The following is a 19,578-nucleotide window of genomic DNA, read 5'->3' on the forward strand; positions in this document are numbered from 1 at the left end:
TTTCAGCAATGACCACCTTTGCCTCGTGAAGGGTGTCAATGAGAGCGTAAAATATTTATTTTAATATTTTGAGAAATAGATTTTTGATTTTCATGAGCTGTAAGCCATAATCATCTACACTAAAACAAATAAATGGCTTGAAATATTTCGCTCTATATGTAATGAATATAGAATATGATTCCATTTTTTAAATAAATTAGGGGGGGAAATGAACTTATTCACAATGTTCTAATTGTTTGAGACCCACCTGTAAGTGGAGTATAATAAAAAAAAAAAAACAATTTAATAGGAAGCTCATGTAGCATGGCCCTAATCACAGCCTTGATTGAAGCAGAAAATGTGATCTGATGCAGACTCTGCCTTTTAATGATGATGATCCAGGAAACTTGATACAGGAAAACAGGGCACCAGAGCCGAAGACAGAGTTAAGATAATTTAATTTAGGCAGAACCAAACTGGAAGTGCCAAAACCATCTGGCGTGTTTGCCCACCTGACTGTGCCCTCCTGTGCTGCCCACAGGAGAAGAGGAAGATGCCCTCCATGCCCAACGGCTCCGCTCACACGTCGGACACTGTGAAAGAGGAGGAACACGAGGCTGGGCCGGAGCTCCAGAGAACAGGGAGGTAAGGGATGAATGTGCACGCACACACACGCGCACACACGCGCACACACGCGCACACACACACACACACACACACACACACACACACACACACACACACACACACACACACACACACACACACACACACACACACACAAGGAAAAAGGCAGACGGACAGACAAGTAGACACTTTCCACAGAATCACACTCATACTTTGGAGTGTGTCACATCCACGCAGGCTGAACTCATCTGACCCTATTATTGTACAAGATGCGAAGTGCTGAGTGCGTGTGTGTGTGTGCAGCAGATTGTGGATTTCCTTTAAGTCTCTTTTGATGAAGGAGAGCTGCTGCAGACATGAGAGGCCCCTTATTAAAGCAGCATTAGAGATTTGGGGGGGGTGGGGGTTTGGTGAGGTGGTGTGTTTTGGGGCGGTGTGGTCCTTGGTTTCTGTAATGGCGCAAATTTTTAAAAAGGCTTTCATGTCCCCTTGTGTTAAATTAAGGAGGTATATTTAGCCGGAGCAGGCACACTTTGATGTGAGCTTAAAATCCGCATGAAAGCCCATTGTGCCTGAGAAGCAGGCCATTTAAGGGGGTTTAAGGAGGAGAGGAGCAGATGCGCTGGGCCCTGCACATCTGGAGAGCAGGGGAGAGAGCGGGTGAGAGGGGAGGGGGTCAGATAGAGGCAGATACGGGGTCTTGGGATAAACATTATAAGTGGTTGCAGTGTGACGACTCCACAGGTGTTTTTGTAATGACAGTTTTACAAAATTTCAGCTCAATTTTGCCACGATTTTGTCATAGCCGACAAATTTCCAGTGTGGTGACCGAATATGAAAAGTCGGGAACAACACCGAAGGAGGAACGCGTCTTGTAATGTGACCTATTCAACAAGCAGCGAGTTATTGTCTGCGATGTTCCACGACCAAAAGACTAGCAATTTTTGGGGAATCTTTACGACTCCCTTGTTGACACTGACACTATGACGACGCACGATGAGGAGGCTACGATAGATAGGCTACATGATCTTATAATGTGGCCAATCTTCCGACCAATAGGCAGCAATAATTTGTGGTTCTCTGATCGCCTAGTCTGACATGGTCAATCTCAAAAGACCATCGTGGAAGACAAAAAAATTGTGTAATCTGCATAAGCCATAAAAGGCAACAGGAAAACGATTCTCAGGAGCACTGAAGTGGGCTGGTGGTGGTATAACAATTAGAGATTGATTTATTATAATTTGCAATCCTCCTCTTCTCTCCCTTTTCTTTGTCCATTCCTCTCCTTACCTGTCCACCTCTTTCTCTTTACACTTCCACCCCCCCCCCCCCCCCCCCCTCGGTCTCTGTGGCACTCCATCTCCTCTCTCTTCTTTCTCAGGATATTCGGCGGGCTGGTGCGGGACGTGCGGCGGAAGGCTCCATTCTACTGGAGCGACGTGCGTGACGCTCTGAGCCTGCAGTGCCTGGCCTCCATCCTCTTCCTGTACTGCGCCTGCATGTCGCCCGTCATCACTTTCGGGGGCCTGCTGGGGGAGGCCACCAAGGGCAACATTGTGAGTTTAACCCCCCCAACCCCCCCACCCCTAAATCCCACCAGCCTTTCATGACCATTCATTCTCATTGTCTGGAGAATAATTAGGAATGTCTCCGTTTCGTTCTCTACTCTTCCCCCACAACCCCCCTGTCTCTCCCTCTCTTTATCATTATGGATTTAGCTTTGAATCTCTCTCCTTCTCTCTCTTCCTCTCTCTTTCTCTCTTCCTCTCTCACTCTCTCTGCTTTTTTCTTGTTTCTGTCTCATTCCCTCACTCTTTGAAAGTGTATATATTTTGCCAGGCAGTCAGTGTGTGTGTGTGTGTGTGTGTGTGTGTAGATTTGCCCTCCGTAGTGTTAAACTCAGCCGGGCCCATGCTCCTGTCTCTCCTGCAGAGTGCCATTGAGTCTCTGTTCGGAGCGTCCCTGACAGGAGTGGCCTACTCCCTATTCGCTGGGCAGCCCCTCACCATCCTGGGCAGCACTGGGCCTGTGCTCGTCTTTGAGAAAATCCTCTTCAAATTTTGCAGGTAAGAGCCCAAAATTGAAGGTTGTGTGGTTAATTCAGCGTTTCTCAAACTGTGGGTTGCGGAGACATGCCAGGTGGGGCGCGAACTGACGTGAAAAACAGGAGTTTTTTATTTTATTTATTTTTTTATCTGTAGCCTGGGCCCAGGTAGCACCCAATGCGCAAAGGACGCACTGTGTTATTCACAGGGAAGCGCTCGTGTCAAGGCAGCTTACATGAGATTTTGAACGTTGCCTACATGAGACCTACATGAGATTTTGAACGTTGTTGTGAGAGTGGTGAATTTCATCAAAACCCGGCCCTTAAAAGCGCGTCTATTCTCCGCACTTTGCGAAGAGATGGTAGCTGACCAAAAGGCTGTACTGTTTCACAGCGAGGCAAGGTGGCTTTCCCGAGGTAAAGTGCTGTCGTGCGTGTTTGAGCTCCGAGTCGCCTCTTCTTGGAGGAAGAGCGCATGTTTGAATCTGCAAGCACGTTCACTAATGAACATTTCTTGACGAAGCTGGCCTATCTTAGCGATATATTTGATATATCTTAGCGATGTCTTAGTTAAATGTCCAGTTACAAGGCAAAGACAAGCACCTACCTCACCTAGCAAATAAGATTACTACATTCACCAAAAAAACTTGAGTATGGGACAGGCGCCTCGATCGCGACAGTATTATGCCTTTGAGATTTCTGAGCGAAATCGCTGAAACGTCTGATTGGAAGGCACTCTTGTGATCCCATGTATTAAACAGTAGGCCTACATCACATCCCTGCAAAGTTTATTTCAAAAATATTTCCCAACCAGCAGTGCTCAGTATGACTGGATTATGGATCCATTTAATGCAGCATGTTGGTATTTCATTGAATATATAGTACAATGCTGTAAAATGGCCTATGCTTCCTAATATGTTGCTGGAAAACAGAAATATGTGTGTAATGTATTTATTTATTATTATATCTGCAGCACCAGCTGATTTTAACTCTGTTGAAGAGGATATATTTAGAACTTGTCATTATTTCAATAAATTTGACCATTTTAAGCTTGACCTACCACTTTCTTAGAGCGATGAGGGACAGGTGGGGCTCGAGAATGCCCCCTTGATCAAAGTGGGGAATGAAAGAAAAAGTTTGAGAACCACTGATCTAGTTTGTTAACTACCACAGTCACGAGTTGGGTCGTGAAAGTCTGTCATTTTTAAAAAGTGGGTCCCCAGAAAAAAAGTTTGAGAAACACTGGGTTAATTACAGTGCCTGGACACCCTCTTTTGATCCCCATGTAATGTCCTATAGTATGGTGGTACAAGTATGATGACACTTATATGAATTAATATATATACAATATATACAGCTCTGGAAAAAATGAAGAGACCACTGCACATTTTTCTGATGTCATCCTACGACTGCTGATTGACAATCGAATGAGTTGACAGTCATATTCAAAATTAAGACACCACTGCAAATTTCAATTGAAACCGTCAATGTGTGTGTGCGTGTGTGTGCGTGGAGTTGTGAGCTTGTGAAGAGACAGCAGACACTTGAGTTAATGTCCTGCAGTCATTCCAGTCTCCCCAACATCTCTGTGGCCAGGGGCTGCCATGGGGCTTTATTCTTTCTCAGGTGTTTTCTTCTTTTAGAGGTATTTCATCATCACTGCTTCAAATTGGTTTGAAACTATTGTCGAGTTTTCTGGATTTGTTACACTGCAGCGGCCCCTACTGGCAGAGCAAGACGTGAATAAGGTGTTCAAGTTTTTCTCAGTTGCTTTGGTGCATTTCTCTTGTCATTAACGTTGGCACATTTCTCAAAACAGTTTGTGCAAACTGCACCACACAGTGCACCTACAAAAGCAAGTAACTTGCTCAAAATTCTTAGTTTATGTCTCAAAAGCAAGTATTTATACCAAGGAATATGGCAGTGCTATCAAGATGACAAGTCCTTCCTCCAATGTTTTCGAAGATAGTCAGAATGCTTAGTCATGTTGTCAATATAACAATTTACTCAGTTAGTATTTTTTATTATGCTATATCTATGGCTAAGGTGTTGATGACGATGATTAAAAATGAAACTTTTTCTGCTGTGGCATATGTATCATATATGTGTGGCATATGTATCAATTTCAGCTGTACAATGTCACACATTGCTGTATGTGGGAGATTGAAGGAGATTGACGGCAGTATGTTGCCAGATCATGAAATGTAAATATTTGTCTATTGCACTTGACTATTGAAGGTTCTTAATGTGCACTTCTGAGATTAGAGAACATGTTGATGACTCCTTTGTGAAGTTAACATTCACACGTCTCCAAGTAACTAGATGGTGTGAAGGTTGAACACGTAGTTTTGAGGATTGTAATACTAATTTGAGAAATGCACTGAAGCTCCTGAGAAAAACTCTCATGTGTTGATCGTCTCAGCATGCAGAGAAGGAGGCAGCTGAGTATTTTTTTTTTGTTTTGTATAAAACAATACAGACGACAATACTCAGAGTAGTACAGCAAAAAAAAACTATTATTTGGTTTGGTATGTACAGTTATTAATATGTGAAATCATTCTGACTAGAGAGGTTGAAACTCATTTGAATATTAAAACAAAATATCACTTAAATGATTTCTCATCCATCTTCCATCGTCATACAGATAGCATTGATTCTGATTTTTTATTTCTTATTTCTTTGTTCTCAGTCTTTATTGTGATAGATAGATAGCTAGATACATACGTACATACATACATAATTGATCCCTAGGGGAAAATCAAGATTGTAAGAAATATGTACGCTCACACAAGTAGGTATTTGATTTATTTCTTATCATGATTCCTAAAACTAAAACAGCACATGCTGTACATGGTGTCGATGTGGTCTCAGAGGTTGGGCTCCGTAGTCGGGCTGCTCTCGTCTGGCATGGGGTAGAGCAGGAAGGCCGTGACGGTGCTGTGCCGGTTGGAGTTGTCCCAGATCTGTGTGTCTGGCCAGAGCTTAACGTGAAGCTGGTCTCCCTTCTCGAGCAGAAAGGTGGCGCCGTTGGACGCCGTGTCGCTCCCCTCACCCGAGGGCTGCTCGTGGACGATCAGCAGAGACTCATAGCCCTTATAGAGCACGGCGGAGAGGGTTTTGTCTGTCGGGCCGTTAGCGGTCATGCGCACATAGTAAACTCCCCTCACGGGCACCGTGAACATTCCTGTGTGTGCAAGGTGAAGGGGAAACAATGTAAAAACTAGGGAGAAACAAAGGTCCATACAAAGCCAGTACGGTTGTGTCTGGAGCAGGGCTCGAATTATCTTTTTGTCTTAAAGGGGGTCTCTCTATCTCATAAAAAGTTGCCACACCCCGCACATAGCCTAACAAGGCGGTACAATTGCCCATTTGGGACAAAGAAATAAATTGAACTTGAACTTGAACTAGAAGAGGTGAAGCTTAAGTTCAACAGCAAACAGGACTTTTCAGCACTTATCAAACCATGTAGGCTAGCCCAATGAACGCCTATGTAAATAGACAAAACATTCAAATTAAAGCAGGGTGACTTCTTCAGATTTTCGAGTGCTGTCAAATCGATCGTATGCGGTTTGCGGTTAGTCTAGTGGTGTGTTGGTGAAGTGCAGTCATGCTGCGTTCAAGACGTAGGATTCAAGGGTAGGTCTGCGTCCCGTAGTAGCCTATGTTTTAATAATGTCTTTAATGGTAGGACATCGCACAGGGATGGATAATGAGCGGTTTAAGATTAAATTACAATGCCAGACACCTTCAGAAATGAGAGACCCCCTCAGATTTTTGACTTTGTTGCTTTCATGGGAGCCAGTCCTCACTCTATGGGAGCTTGGCTCCCTCTGGCTCCCACGTAATTCGAGCACTGGTCTGGAGGGAAAATGGAAAGAAGTAAACGGCCGATGCTGCCTTTGATGTCAATAAATTGATGGTTCAATTGGTTCTAGTTACCGTAGGCCTACTGGGCGGTTAAAGTACACAGGCTTGTAACTATCGATAAAAACTAATTACACAAAGAGACAAGAAATGCACTGCGAGTTCAAACAAAATAAACATATATAAGTAAATGTACAAAGGAGGAAGAAAGGCTGAAAGGGAACTAACTCTCAACTGAACTCGCAGCATGCCCTAAAGTATGGCTTACGATACCTGTTTCCTTGTTGTATGCTTCGCCAATATTCGTGATGACATCTTTGTAGATAAGTTTCTTGTAAAATGACCCAGCTTCAACCAGTCCATTTCCACCCAGTGATGCAGAGAAGGCAACTTTTGGTACATCTGTGAGCAAGCATGACGTCAGTGCCTAGACTGGCATTTCTCACCAGAGCTTGATTTCATGTTAGCCAAGTAAAGAAAAGACTGTAACGTCACTAGAAACGCTGAAAGAGTGCACACATATGCAAACCTAGTCATGCCCCAAAGACATGCTGCTTACCTACCTTTCACTTCCTTGAGTTCTTTCTCTGCGATGGTCAATCTGTCCTTGAGCTCCTCCACCTGGGCCTGGAGCCGGGTCAGCGTGTCTGTGTCGCCCCTGTCCTGAGGTGCACCGTAGGCCAGCACCAGGGCCGACAACACCAGCAGTGTGTGAGCCAACATGCTGCAGTCTCTCTCTGGCTCTGCTGGCGTGCTTGGAGGACAAGGCGAAGACAAACACACACACACGCTCAGAATTGGATGGTTTATATTGGACTGGCTGTCAATACAAAAACATGTATATCTTACTAAGCCCACAGACCTTTGGTTGTTTACTCACTTTTTGTGCAAATGTTGCACATATTTAAATGATTTCATGTCAGAGCTTTACCAAGGTCAGAGAGACTCAAGATTAGTGGTATTTTAAGTTTGTGCAATTGTACAATATTCATGCTTGGTCTCTAATCCTTGTTATATGTGCAGCAGTCTGATCATGGTTTCATTACAATCTGAAACATGTGCCATAGTTTTATAGCCCAACTAGTACCATGTAATCTCTGCTGGCCTTGGTTAATGGGGATAGTGTTAGGGCCTCATTGGATTGGCAAATGCATTGAAATGGGTTTTATGTTTTGTTTTTATATCTCATATATTCTATTCTATATATTCTGAATGTATATGCATTCAGGTTTTCTGAGTTTCTTCTGTCTAGATTGTATCTGATCAAATTATGTGTTTACTGGTTACAGTTATACTTAAACCTTTTGGTTTTTGTCTCACATGCCGTTTACTTGACATCTGTAACATTTAAGCTAGAGTTTATTGCAGTAATAAACTGTTGTTTCATCTACCATTCAATTAACTCCTGGTGTGCCATGCCATTGCATTTTACATTTGGTTTATAAACTGTTTAATGATAGTGTAGGTCCTTTACTAATTGAATGGAGTCAGATTATTTATACTTTGTACAATATTCACTAGTCTAATGCATCTTACTGTCCCATAAAATTCTGACATGCATCTTCTTTCTCTCATTCTCTCTTTCTTTTTTTCTCTCTCTTTCTCTCTCTATCTCCTCTCCCTCAGTGATTATGGTCTGTCCTACCTGCCATTGCGTACAAGCATCGGGCTCTGGACGGCCTTCCTGTGCCTGGTGCTGGTTGCCACGGACGCTAGCTCGCTGGTGTGCTACATCACGCGCTTCACGGAGGAGGCCTTCGCCTCCCTCATCTGCATCATCTTCATCTACGAGGCCCTGGAGAAGCTGGTGCAGTTGGGCGAGAGCTACCCCGTCGACATGCACAACAACCTGGACAACCTGACCTTCTACAGGTACCACAATCGGTCGGCCCAAGTTTGAATGCCCAACATGGCATTACGAGTCCGTAACGCTATGTGTAAAAACGTTCACTAAATACTAGGCCCTTTACTTTGACCTTACTTTCAGAAAACTCATCAGAGACTCATCATAACATTGTTGTGAACCTCATATACAGTACATACATTATACAGCAAGTTATAGTTTTTTCCACACAGAGTAATATATGTTAGTAAAATATGTATGCTTTATCCATGCTGTCAATAAATATTAGTGTGATATTACAATGTAATAAAGTATTGTACAATATAGTAATTATATGTCAGGAGCACAATATTGCATATTATACTGTTGTGTATTACAATACTTTTGTGTTTGTGATTTCACTCATTATTTAGGTATTTTCAGTTGTGGAGCCTGTAATGTAATTGCACTGTTTAGTTAGTTGGGCTATTTGATTCATGATTAACTATGTCCACTCTGTCCTTTCTTTGTGGATCTCCCACCACAGCTGTCAGTGTTCAGCGCCGTCCAACATCACCCCTGAGATCACTAACCTGCTGAATCAGTCAGGCTTCACTCCTGACTCCATCAGCTGGAGTGAGCTGAACATGCCTGTAAGTGTGTGTGTGTGTGTTTGAAGCAAAATGGCTGTTATCCTGGCTACTGTTGTTGTTGCTTGTGAGTTTGGTACTTATTACTTTAATAATTAGCTAGCTAGTTTTATGCTTTTATCGATAATTTTTGGCTAAAATACAGTGATCTGGTTTCAATGAGGAGTTGTAGTGGTAACTATACTGCATGGCTTGAAATAGGCTAAGTATTAGTATGGATTTGCATCCCCTGCAGATGTGCACCAGGCTCCAAGGGGTGTTTGTGGGCCCAGCCTGCAGCCACGAGGGGCCCTACATCCCCGACGTGCTCTTCTGGTCCATCATCCTCTTCTTCACCACCTTCTTCCTCTCCTCCTTTCTCAAGCAGTTCAAAACCAAGCGCTACTTCCCCACCAAGGTACAGCAGCTCGTGGTTTTGTGTGTGTGTGAGATGTATTCCCCAGCTGATGTCTGCTTCTTCTCTGTGCCCTCTGTGTGTAATCCTGTGTAGGTGCGCTCCACAATCAGTGACTTTGCCATCTTTCTGACCATCATGATTATGGTTCTGGTGGACTACCTTGTGGGAATACCCTCTCCTAAACTCCATGTCCCTGACACATTTGAGGTATTCTTCCTCTTCTCCTTCTTGATTTCATTCAGTTTTTCACTTTTATGTGAACTGTTGTGACCTTATTTTTTATTTTATTTATTTACTTTATTTTTTATTATTATTATTTAATATGTAATAACAACATATGTGACTGGATGGGGGACAGTTTGGTCATGTTGCCATGCCTCAAGAGGTGACCTCAGAGGATGGACACACTGTGACTGCATTACCTAGAGCACTTTCTTGCATGCATGTTTGCAAACTTGCGTTGACTTCCTGTGTCCTCCAGCCCACCTCTAAGCACCGGGGCTGGCTGATCTCACCGCTGGGCTCCAACCCCACGTGGACGTTGCTGGCGGCAGCTATTCCGGCTCTGCTGTGCACCATTCTCATCTTCATGGACCAGCAGATCACTGCAGTCATCATCAACCGCAAGGAGCACAAGCTCAAGGTGTGTGTGCGTGTGTGCGTGTGCGTGTGCGTGTGCGTGTGCGTGTGCGTGTGCGTGTGTGTGTGTGTGTGTGTGTGTGTGTGTGTGTGTGTGTGTGTGTGTGTGTGTGTGTGTGTGTGTGTGTCCATATCTGTCCATACATCCAACAGTCATTGGTCTAGCTTCAGAGGTTGGTACAGTATGTTTGTCTTTTTAGGTGTTTGTTTGGTTTTGGGTCCAAAGGGTGGGGTGACTAGTGAACACTAACCTCTGCATTTCCCCGAAAAAGCTTATCGCTTCAGTGTATTGTTACTAGAACTGAACTGGTGTGTGTGTGTGTGTGTGTGTGTGTGTGTGTGTGTGTGTGTATTGTTACTAGAACTGGTGGTTGTGTGTATATTGTTACTAGAACTGGTGGAGTGTGTGTTTGTGTGTGTGTGTGTGTGCACGTGTGTTTGTGTGATGGCTTCTATCACTATTTTATATAAACTATAGCAGAGTTTTTACGGAGTGATATTGAGCCAGAGCTATTGATAAAGGAAGAGAGTGTGTGTGTGTGTGTGTGTGTGTTTCTATGTTGTTTGCTGATACCAATGTGTGTGCACAACCGTGTGCTCTCCTCCTTACAGAAAGGCTGCGGGTACCACCTGGACCTGCTGATCGTGGCGGTGATGCTGGGCGTGTGCTCCATCATGGGGCTGCCGTGGTTCGTGGCGGCCACCGTGCTCTCCATCTCCCACGTCAACAGCCTGAAGGTGGAGTCTGAGTGCTCTGCCCCCGGCGAGCAGCCCAAATTCCTGGGCATCCGCGAGCAGAGATTCACTGGCCTCATGATCTTTGTCCTCATGGGTCTCTCCGTCTTTATGACCTCCGTGCTGAAGGTGAGAAGAGAAGAAGGTGGGGGCGGGGCGGGGGGGGGGGGGGGCTGGGTCATGGTCTCTCTAGTCTCTCAGATGTGTATTAACTTCCAATCAGACCCATAGTGGTGGAATGGGGGTGGATGGGAATGATGGCAGCATGCCCAAGAGCCTTTTGAACACAGGGCTCAAAGGAGGAGTCAGAGTCGCTCACTAGAAGCGCATGGTGGATGTCATGGAAGATAAACGTTGGCGTTAGGGTTGGCTGTTAACCAAAAGATTGGTAGTTGTAGACTTCTACGACTTCGTTCTTGACCTGTTTGTAGTCCACATTAGGGCTGGGCGATATGGCTGAAAACTGTATCACGATATAAGTATTTCATATCAGTCGATATCGATAATTATTGATTTTTAAAAAAAATTATATTTCAGATTTCAGAAACAAGTTTTTTTTAAACTTAACCTTCCTCTGATTTTAATCACCTCAGTTATCAATCAAAGCAAACAGGGAAAATAAATAGCAACACAATCATGAAAAACACTCAAATAAATAAATGTGCACATAAGTCTGAATGAAAAGCAGCACTGGTTGAAGCCTGGAAATATTGTAAACAAAGTAGCTTAATTTGCTAGTTTATCATAGTCTACTGGTTAGATTGTTCGGTTTCCCCACGTGTGTTTAAGTTTCAAATGAATACTTTTTCTCCTTGGGACAGGCCCGTTTGAGTCTTGGAAAATACTTTTCCATTTGCATCGGGATTGAGATGATTAGAACTTAGCAGTCAATTTGAATGCAACAGTTTGAGTTGCAACAGAGAGAGAGAGACAGAGAGTGTGCACGGGGCAAGGACTCATTGAGAGTCTGTGTTGAGGTAGGCCTACTTCTAGCCCTACTCTGGTAGAGTTGCACATACTAGCTACAATGCAAGATATATTCAGCCTATTTATTTATGGACAACGTAAGGAGGGAGGTGTGTGTTGCTTTTAATTATCGAATGTTCTATCGAACATATTTTTTATTGATATCGATCACATGTCTATTGCTATACATATCGCTATCGTTTTATCGCCCAGCCCTAGTCCACATATTTGGAAAGTTGAAGACTTTTTGGACAAATTTAGCCGTGTGAGATTGGGGGGGATGGGAATATGGAGAAAGAGGCTGGAATGGATAAGGAGATGAAAGCAGAAAAAGGAACAATCACTTGAAAGGATCTAGGAAAAAAGAAGGTTGTGGGACTGGTTCTGAAATGGCTACCTCTGTGTTTCTCTAGTTTATTCCCATGCCAGTCCTGTATGGGGTATTTCTTTACATGGGGGTCTCATCACTCAAGGGCATTCAGGTAAGTGTAAATACTTCATACATGTAATATAGCCTATAAATGCATAATAAATTATGTGTTATAACATAACCAAGAACACGGTATGTATATGATTATGATATAACTATAATATTATTATATATATAGTCATTATATTCAGTTATATTCAGTTATTAACATTACTAAGATAGTATTATGATACTATTGTTTTTATTATTTTAAAAATACTATGCTATAAAAGACAGAAGAAATGAAAATCACTGAAAAGATGCTGATTAAATCAAGTATATTTTTGTCGTTTTGTGTTGCGGTTCCCCTCTCTCCCCTGTAGTTATTTGACCGTATTAAGCTGTTTGGCATGCCTGCCAAGCACCAGCCGGACCTGATCTACCTGCGCTACGTGCCGCTGTGGAAGGTGCACGTGTTCACCTTCGTGCAGCTCACCTGCCTGGTGCTGCTGTGGGTCATCAAGGCCTCAGCCGCCGCTGTCGTCTTCCCCATGATGGTACGCACTCGCCTGCGCCAGCCACAGCACAGTGGGGGCTGCTGGTTTCTGTGTGTGTGTGTGTGTGTGTGTGTGTGTGTGTGTGTGTGTGTGTGTGTGTGTGTGTGACTTTTTTTTTTAATTTTTTTTTTTTTTTTTTTTTTCTGCTCTGGAAAAAATTAAGAGACCACTGCAGATTATGTCTGATGTCATCTTACGCTTGCTGAGTGACATTCAAATGAGTTGACGGTCATATTGAAAATTAAGAGACCACTGCAAATTTGAATATGACGTGCATATGACATGGTCAAGACTGATTGACTTAAATCACTTTAACTGGGGGCAAATACAGAAGTACAACCGACTCCAAAAGTGCGCTGGACTCTCTGGACTAACGGTCTGTTCCTTCTGCAGGTCCTGGCTCTGGTGTTTGTGCGGAAGCTGCTGGACTTCTGCTTCACCAACAGGGAGCTCAGCTGGTTGGACGATTTGATGCCCGAGAGTAAGAAGAAGAAGGAGGACGACAAGAAAAAGAAAGCCAAAGAGGTACCGCTGGTCTAGTCACAAGGAGGCCGCTGACCAGCTCCATGGCCCTAGTAGAGCTCACACACAGCTGGGTTACATTTTAAAAAGCCCCCTGCAATACTGCACTTGTGATATATCGTAGGCTGGGTGAACCCAGCCTGATGATGGTGAATGACTATCCAATTGCGTACAGAGTCACTTGAACTATGTCCGTTGATCACGCCTCATGTGCAGTAGAAAATACATAACAGACTCCCCAGACCAATGTTCAATCTTAAAAGATTGAGCTTGGTCTGGTGAAAGCCAGAGTAGATATATCGGCTTCAGTTAATCATTTATTATTTGTGTTTTTTTTTTTTTTGGTGTAATTTGTATTCCTCATCAGGAACATGTAAGTGAGGATAGGAGCAGGTTTCACTCAATGTGTCTACTTTTAAACTTTAAGAGTGCTGGCCTGGATAGTTGCAATACATAAAGTAACGTAGGAGAGAGGCCGCACTATGCATATATACACATAAAAAAATGTATATATGTATAGTGCGGCCTCTCTCCTACTTTACTTTATGTCATCAGGAACATGAACATGATGTGTTTAAGATTTAGCTTTCCCAAAGCTAGTGGTATGTTCCAGTCGTAGGCCTCCATTGACTGGCCTACTTTCCTATTTGTTCTGGTTGTAGGAGGCGCGGCGGATGCTTGAAGCAGATCATGATATTGAGCTGCCGTACGAGGGGGAGAACCTTCTCAAGATCCCAGTCAAGGCCCTGAAAGTCAGGTCAGGCCCATGCTATCTTTCTCACTCTTTCAATCAGTGCAGTGTCTGTGTGATGCATGTTCTTTGTCTCTTGTCCTTAAGAGTTTTTGTTTATTACTATTTGAGGAAGATAGCTTTGGGTTCTGAACAGAAATCAAGATAGAAGTTGAAATAAAACAAAATAGATATGAACGAAATAAAAATGGTTTTCCTGACCTGTTTCTCCCCTGAGACAGATCGGACAGCCTAGACTCTGATGCCTCGTACGAGGACATGGAGAGCGGAGGGGTTGGTCTTTCTCTTCTCACGGGCCTGCTTTTAACCCCATCTCACCCCGCCTTCCCCTCATCCTTTCACACCATGAGTTGCTGCTCTTGTTGTTCCCGTTGCTTTGATTTCCCCGGCGGTTAATCAACTCTGACGTTTGACTGCTTAACACAGTGATTTATTTTGCCACAGTCATGGCGTGATTGCATGGTCCCGGGACCTCATGCACTCACCCCCACCCCCCAATAACCCAGCCGTTAAAAATGAGAACTTCAGGGAAGCCTGATATTAGAGAGTCATCCAAATAGATTATATCGGATCATTTTAACCACAGTAGATACAGTAACTAGTGTCTTATGTAGGATGTGTAGTTGCCTGCATCACTCAACATTTTAGGGATAAGTGTCTGAACACTGTTCTGTTATGACTTTGTCTTCTGCTTTGATGTTGATGGCAGGAATAACTTTGATTTAGATTTGAAATATCTCTCTGATGTTGTATACTAGGATTAAAATTGTATAATACAACTAATTGAATGCAGAAATGCAACAGAAGGAACATTAAGTGATTGCAGCCATAAGGCCAGAGTGAGGAGCTGTGCGGCTTGGGTTGATCAGTGTGTTTTGTGCAGTGTAAGGTTGAAATGACCATACTCACCAGTATTCAGAGACTGCAGACATTGCCTAATGATTGATCAGACATTTTTCACACAGCAAACAAAACAACACCCTTACGGTCTGTTTTGGCCTGCATGCTCCAGATACAGTAGGCTAGCTGAACCATTAACTTGGCCAGAGATGTGTGAAAAGTATTTTTAATGGCTTCCCTTCCCAGTCAACTAAAGTGACCTCATAAAGCATTAGTCATCTTTGAATTGCCACCCCTTACATGTGGGGCCCCAGGCACTATGCATACCCCTACCGATGGATCTGAGATGGTGTTAATGCTTTATAAACCATCGCACACCGTGCTGGAGAACCCGTGTTGGTAATTGTGTGTGTGTCTGTCTGTGTGGGTGTGTGTGGATGTATCATAATGTACCTGTGATTTCTGGAGTTAAAGAACATGTGGATAGCATTGTATTAATGTGTGACATGAATGTGTGTGTGTTTAGGCCTGTATGTGTATGTCTTTGTTCAGTGTGTATTTATTGTGCTGTGTGTAAGTATGTGTGTGGGGTCTCTTGCTGTGTACATACTGTATGTGCATGTGTACTTGTACCATATGTGCATATGCATTTGCACGTGTATGTGGCTGACCAGCTGAAGGTGCTGTGATGTGTCCTCCTCTTTAGTGCTGACCCGTCTGTGGTAAACATTTCTGATGAAATGGCCAAAACCGCTGTGTGGAAAGCTGTTTCCATGAACTCTGACAGTGGAAAAGTTCACAAACCTTGCACAAGGTAGCTATGACCCCTCTAACTCCTCTCTCTCTCTCTCTCTCTCATCCTCCTGTCCACATGCTGTTGTGTCGGCCTTGTCTGTGTGGTCGTTTGTTCCTGCCAAACCCTGCTGATCCATCAGAGCCCTTACCCGCTTATTACTCGCTGTGCCTTACCTCTGAGTGCACAAACGCATGCATGCCGATGCCACATGCAACCTTTTAATGGGATTTGGTTTTGTTTAGTTTTATTGAAACCCTTTGCCAAATGAAATGCCTGATGCTAAGCTGTGGTGTTGATAAAAAAAAATCAATGTGTGTTTCACAACATTGCATTAGTCACCTCTTACTAGAAGTGATCATAAGGATGATTGTGATTGACATATTTTATTGCTAATCTAATAAATGCATTTGCGGGTATTCACACCATGTAGCTGATTTGCAGGTGCATTAATTGAATATTTGAGATTGTACAAGAAGTTGCTATTGAGACAGTTCAGCCCATCACACCAATATTTATTGTTAGTCTCACTAGTTTCTGAAACATCCATCATAAGGTATCATTTGGGGATCAGTGTCCTACCCATGACTTTTTTTGGGTCTCCTAAACCTATGTGAAGAGTTCCAGATAGAGCTGCAACGATTAATTGATTAATCGATTAGTTGTTAACTATTTAATTAATCGCCAACTATTTGGTTAATTGATTAATTGGTTTGTGTCATTCTTTAAGGAAAATACATCAGCATTCTCTGATTTGAAGCTTCTTAAAGTTGAATATTTTCAGCTTTAAATACTCCTCTGACAGTGAATTAAATATCTTTGGCGTGTGGACAAAACAAAGCATTTGAAGACTATCTTGGAAAACAATTATCAAGATTCTCTCACCATTTTCTGCCATATTATCGATCGAACAACTATCCGATTAAATCGAGAAAATCAAAAAAATAATTGTCAGATTAATCGACTATGAAAATAATCGTTAGTTGTAGCCCTAGTTCCATATAGCCTTCACAAGTGAGATGCTTACCCTACTCTTCCCTTCCAGCGAGGAGAAAGCTGCCAGCATCCAGATCAGCATTGAGGATGAGCAGGGGGACAAGTTTGTTGACAACGAGACATCGTTATGACAACTGGGCAGGGCGAGCGTTTTGACGGAGGGGCGAGTCTGTCTCGGAGGACTCGAGGAAGGTGGAGGATGCCTGCTGCCCACAGAAGCCTCCTCACTCTCACTGGCAAACAGGAGGGCCGTGGCCGAGCCCGTGTCAGGCTGATGCATAGGAGACATGTCCCATACACACTGTATGCGTTTGGCTTCAGACATCTGTTTTAAATGTTAGAAGCAAAGGTTTTTTTTTTATTCTCCCCTTTTTTATAAAACAACGAACCTATTTAATTTGTTAGGCATTTTACAGAGAGCTCTCAGGCCAGACTAAGAGCTCAACTCTTCTGAAAGGAATTTTTACCCAAGAAACCAAGGAACATTGCAGGATTTTTGTTTTATAGGCTCATTTAAGGAACATTTGAGGTCTTATAATTGTGACATTTTGAGAGCATACAGCATCAGCTCTATAGATTTCTCTACTGTGTGTGTGTGTGTGTGTGTGTGTGTGTGTGTGTGTGCGTGCGTGCGCGTGTGAAAGAGAGAGTCTAGGTCTAGGTAAACATGAGGGGGGAGTGTAGTTTGTTTCCCATCTAGCCCAGCTAGTTTGATGTCTGTCTAGCTAGTCTCAGATGCACATAACATTACTGTAGAGCTTTTGGAGAAACGAGGGGGGGGGGGGGGTAATCTTGTAAGCAATCATTTAATGCTTTTATTCTCCCTCTCTTAGTTGTTGGTGTAAGCAGTTGCTTACCAAACTGTAAAATAATGAAATTAAATACGTATTACAATGTTTTTTTTTTATTCAGCCAATTGTGCCGTAGGTTGTATTCTACAGATGTTTAGGAACAGGGATAGATCAGTTCTTAACAAGGCAAATATGTAGTAAACCATATTATAAACCCTAATCAGCTAATGTACTACAGACAGCAAAGTGCTGTTTGATGTGGTCTACATACAATGTGATTTATTTAGTGTTAAAGGAAAATTAATAATTTTATACCATGACTTTATTATTGCTATTGTCTTTTAATTTATTTTTATGGTCAAGTTTGCAGTTGGAGGAGTTTGGGGGGCGGTGGAAGGGACTGGAGACACTGTTGGGGATGTGTGAGGGCTGCTGGTGTGTTCCGCTCCCCTCACGTGTAACGCTGCACTTTACACAAGGTACGCGTGCAAGTTGGACAAACCACATGTACCTTATTTAAGATATCTACTTAGAGCAGTCTCAGGAATCTATGGGTTCTCCATAAGAGCCCCCTCTCTCTCTCTCCCCCCCCTTTCTCTGTCTATCTCCCTCTCTCTTATTCCCCTTATTTCTCCTTACCTTGCCCTGTGTTCTGGCAGTGTAATGTTTCTTTTATACTGATCATTGTTCTTCCCCCCTCCCTCCCCCTCGTCAGCCCCCCACCGCCCCACCCCACTTTACACTGGACAAGAATGTGATCGTTTGCTTTCTTATTGTTTTTGCCGCAGGCCTCTTATTTTCTACTCAGTGCTCAATGTTTTAAGCTCGAACCATTTCATTTCCAATATATATTCCCACACTCCCATAATTCAAATGCTTTCGTTACTTTCTTTGAGAAAGTTTAGAATAGAAAGACTATTTTTGTTTATTATTATTTCTGTTTTACTGCATCCCAGTAGTGATAAACTACTCAGTTCAACTAGTTCCGGTTTTATTTCTCACACCCAGTGACCATGTATTCTGTTGCAAATATTCAAAGCTATGTACACACAAAAATGTTCTAATCATAAAAGAGAAAGAAATATACTGTCACATGTAGAACTCTTAGTCTAATTTTTAATGCCCTTGTGTAGGTTTTTCTTTTTAAATATATTTTTTACCCCTTTGATTGAGATTAAATTAGTTGTTTGCTATTTACTCATATCTATGTCATAGAAGTCTTCAGACCATTTATTGGACCCAGTTTGAAAGTTATATCTTTTATCTTTTTTTTTATATTCTCAATCAATCATGTTTCTTTTTAGGTTGCTCCCATGCTCAAAACTGCATCAAAGCCTTTTTATTTTCTGTTGGTACTTGTGCCTATAAGGGAGTTTAGCGGGTACAGAATTTGCCTGGAAAAAGGTCATCATGGCATGAACTTGTGCTTTGTATTAAACTGTACCACTGTCTCCACGTTGCCCCATTAAGAAGTGCTTGTATAGTTTATCAGCCCAGGTGAGCAAGCCTGGGCTTCAATTCATTAATGACTGACAGGTGTCACTTGTGCTAAGTAGTCATGAGCAGTCGTGAAATGTCTTGATTTTGGTTATCTGCTCGGTTGCTCAGAAACGCCTTCATATTATATTAATGGAGGGATGAGCAAGAAGTGCTATTTTTTGTAGCTGATTTGTAAATGAAATGGTCAAAAAGGAAAAGCAATAAAGATGATCACTTAATAAATGTCAACTGCTTGGTTTTTCATATGTGTATCCTCAAGAGTCACATATTCTGTGTACAAAACCTACCATTGATATAAGAGGAGCACAGAGATGGAGACTAACCAGGAGGGCAGACCGAACAGGGAACTGGTATTTGACGTGTGCGTGTGTGCACAGGGATGATCTGATTAAAAGACAGACTTGGACTTTGTCCCAGATAGGTTCGCCATCCTCTACTACCGTAAAATCACCCTGAGAGCATTTACTGTAGCATTGCATATACACACACTATACGGTGATGCTAAGGTATGGGTCCAGTCACAGCAGCATTCTGCATTGTAAAATTACTTATAGTATTTATCACCATTGGGCAGAGAGCTCAAACTGATTTTAAAAAACTAAATTTAGTTAAGAAATGAATGGGGGAAAACTGAAATAAGGGAACACAGCTTGGCCCTCAATAATACAAATTTTTTAAAAAGTTGGCAAGACTCGC

The 19,578-nt window shown here is 42.7% G+C and overlaps 2 protein-coding genes across 7 annotated transcripts in view; one reads left to right on the forward strand and one right to left on the reverse strand.

The window, feature by feature from the left end:
• Positions 1 to 19,110, forward strand: part of slc4a7 (solute carrier family 4 member 7) — a 64,049-nt gene extending 44,939 nt beyond the window's left edge. For 4 of the 6 annotated variants that reach the window (XM_042106476.1, XM_042106477.1, XM_042106479.1 and 1 more), the window contains 15 exons: positions 521 to 624; positions 1,988 to 2,162; positions 2,539 to 2,672; positions 8,141 to 8,386; positions 8,884 to 8,989; positions 9,222 to 9,383; positions 9,477 to 9,590; positions 9,865 to 10,026; positions 10,635 to 10,886; positions 12,137 to 12,205; positions 12,516 to 12,689; positions 13,083 to 13,214; positions 13,874 to 13,968; positions 15,509 to 15,616; positions 16,641 to 19,110. In XM_042106476.1, coding sequence (XP_041962410.1) covers positions 521 to 624; positions 1,988 to 2,162; positions 2,539 to 2,672; positions 8,141 to 8,386; positions 8,884 to 8,989; positions 9,222 to 9,383; positions 9,477 to 9,590; positions 9,865 to 10,026; positions 10,635 to 10,886; positions 12,137 to 12,205; positions 12,516 to 12,689; positions 13,083 to 13,214; positions 13,874 to 13,968; positions 15,509 to 15,616; positions 16,641 to 16,722 — 2,115 coding nt within the window. In that variant the 3' untranslated portion in view covers positions 16,723 to 19,110. Of the gene's footprint in view, positions 1 to 520; positions 625 to 1,987; positions 2,163 to 2,538; positions 2,673 to 8,140; positions 8,387 to 8,883; positions 8,990 to 9,221; positions 9,384 to 9,476; positions 9,591 to 9,864; positions 10,027 to 10,634; positions 10,887 to 12,136; positions 12,206 to 12,515; positions 12,690 to 13,082; positions 13,215 to 13,873; positions 13,969 to 14,183; positions 15,617 to 16,640 lie in introns of those variants that run through there. The other 2 variants (XR_006034541.1, XM_042106478.1) reach the window with 2 other exon arrangements.
• On the reverse strand, positions 5,439 to 7,307 carry LOC121720415 (complement C1q-like protein 2). The gene is made up of 3 exons (XM_042106481.1): positions 7,078 to 7,307; positions 6,788 to 6,916; positions 5,439 to 5,834 (listed from the first exon to the last, which is right to left on the reverse strand). The coding sequence occupies exons 1-3, from the start codon at positions 7,235 to 7,237 to the stop codon at positions 5,518 to 5,520; spliced, it is 606 nt and encodes a 201-aa protein (XP_041962415.1). The 5' UTR covers positions 7,238 to 7,307; the 3' UTR covers positions 5,439 to 5,517.
• Positions 19,111 to 19,578: the final 468 nt, after the last annotated feature.

The sequence above is a fragment of the Alosa sapidissima genome, chromosome 10 (genome assembly GCF_018492685.1).
Source record: "Alosa sapidissima isolate fAloSap1 chromosome 10, fAloSap1.pri, whole genome shotgun sequence".
Classification (NCBI taxonomy): domain Eukaryota; kingdom Metazoa; phylum Chordata; class Actinopteri; order Clupeiformes; family Clupeidae; genus Alosa; species Alosa sapidissima.

Coding starts and splice junctions, on each gene's coding strand:
- LOC121720415 (XM_042106481.1), bottom strand. CDS start 7,237: ATGTTGGCTCACACACTGCTGGTGTTGTCGGCCCTGGTGCTGGCCTAC. Junction 6,917..7,077: donor AGAACTCAAGGAAGTGAAAG/GTAGGTAAGCAG, acceptor GCTTGCTCACAG/ATGTACCAAAAGTTGCCTTC. Junction 5,835..6,787: donor AGCATACAACAAGGAAACAG/GTATCGTAAGCC, acceptor TTGCACACACAG/GAATGTTCACGGTGCCCGTG.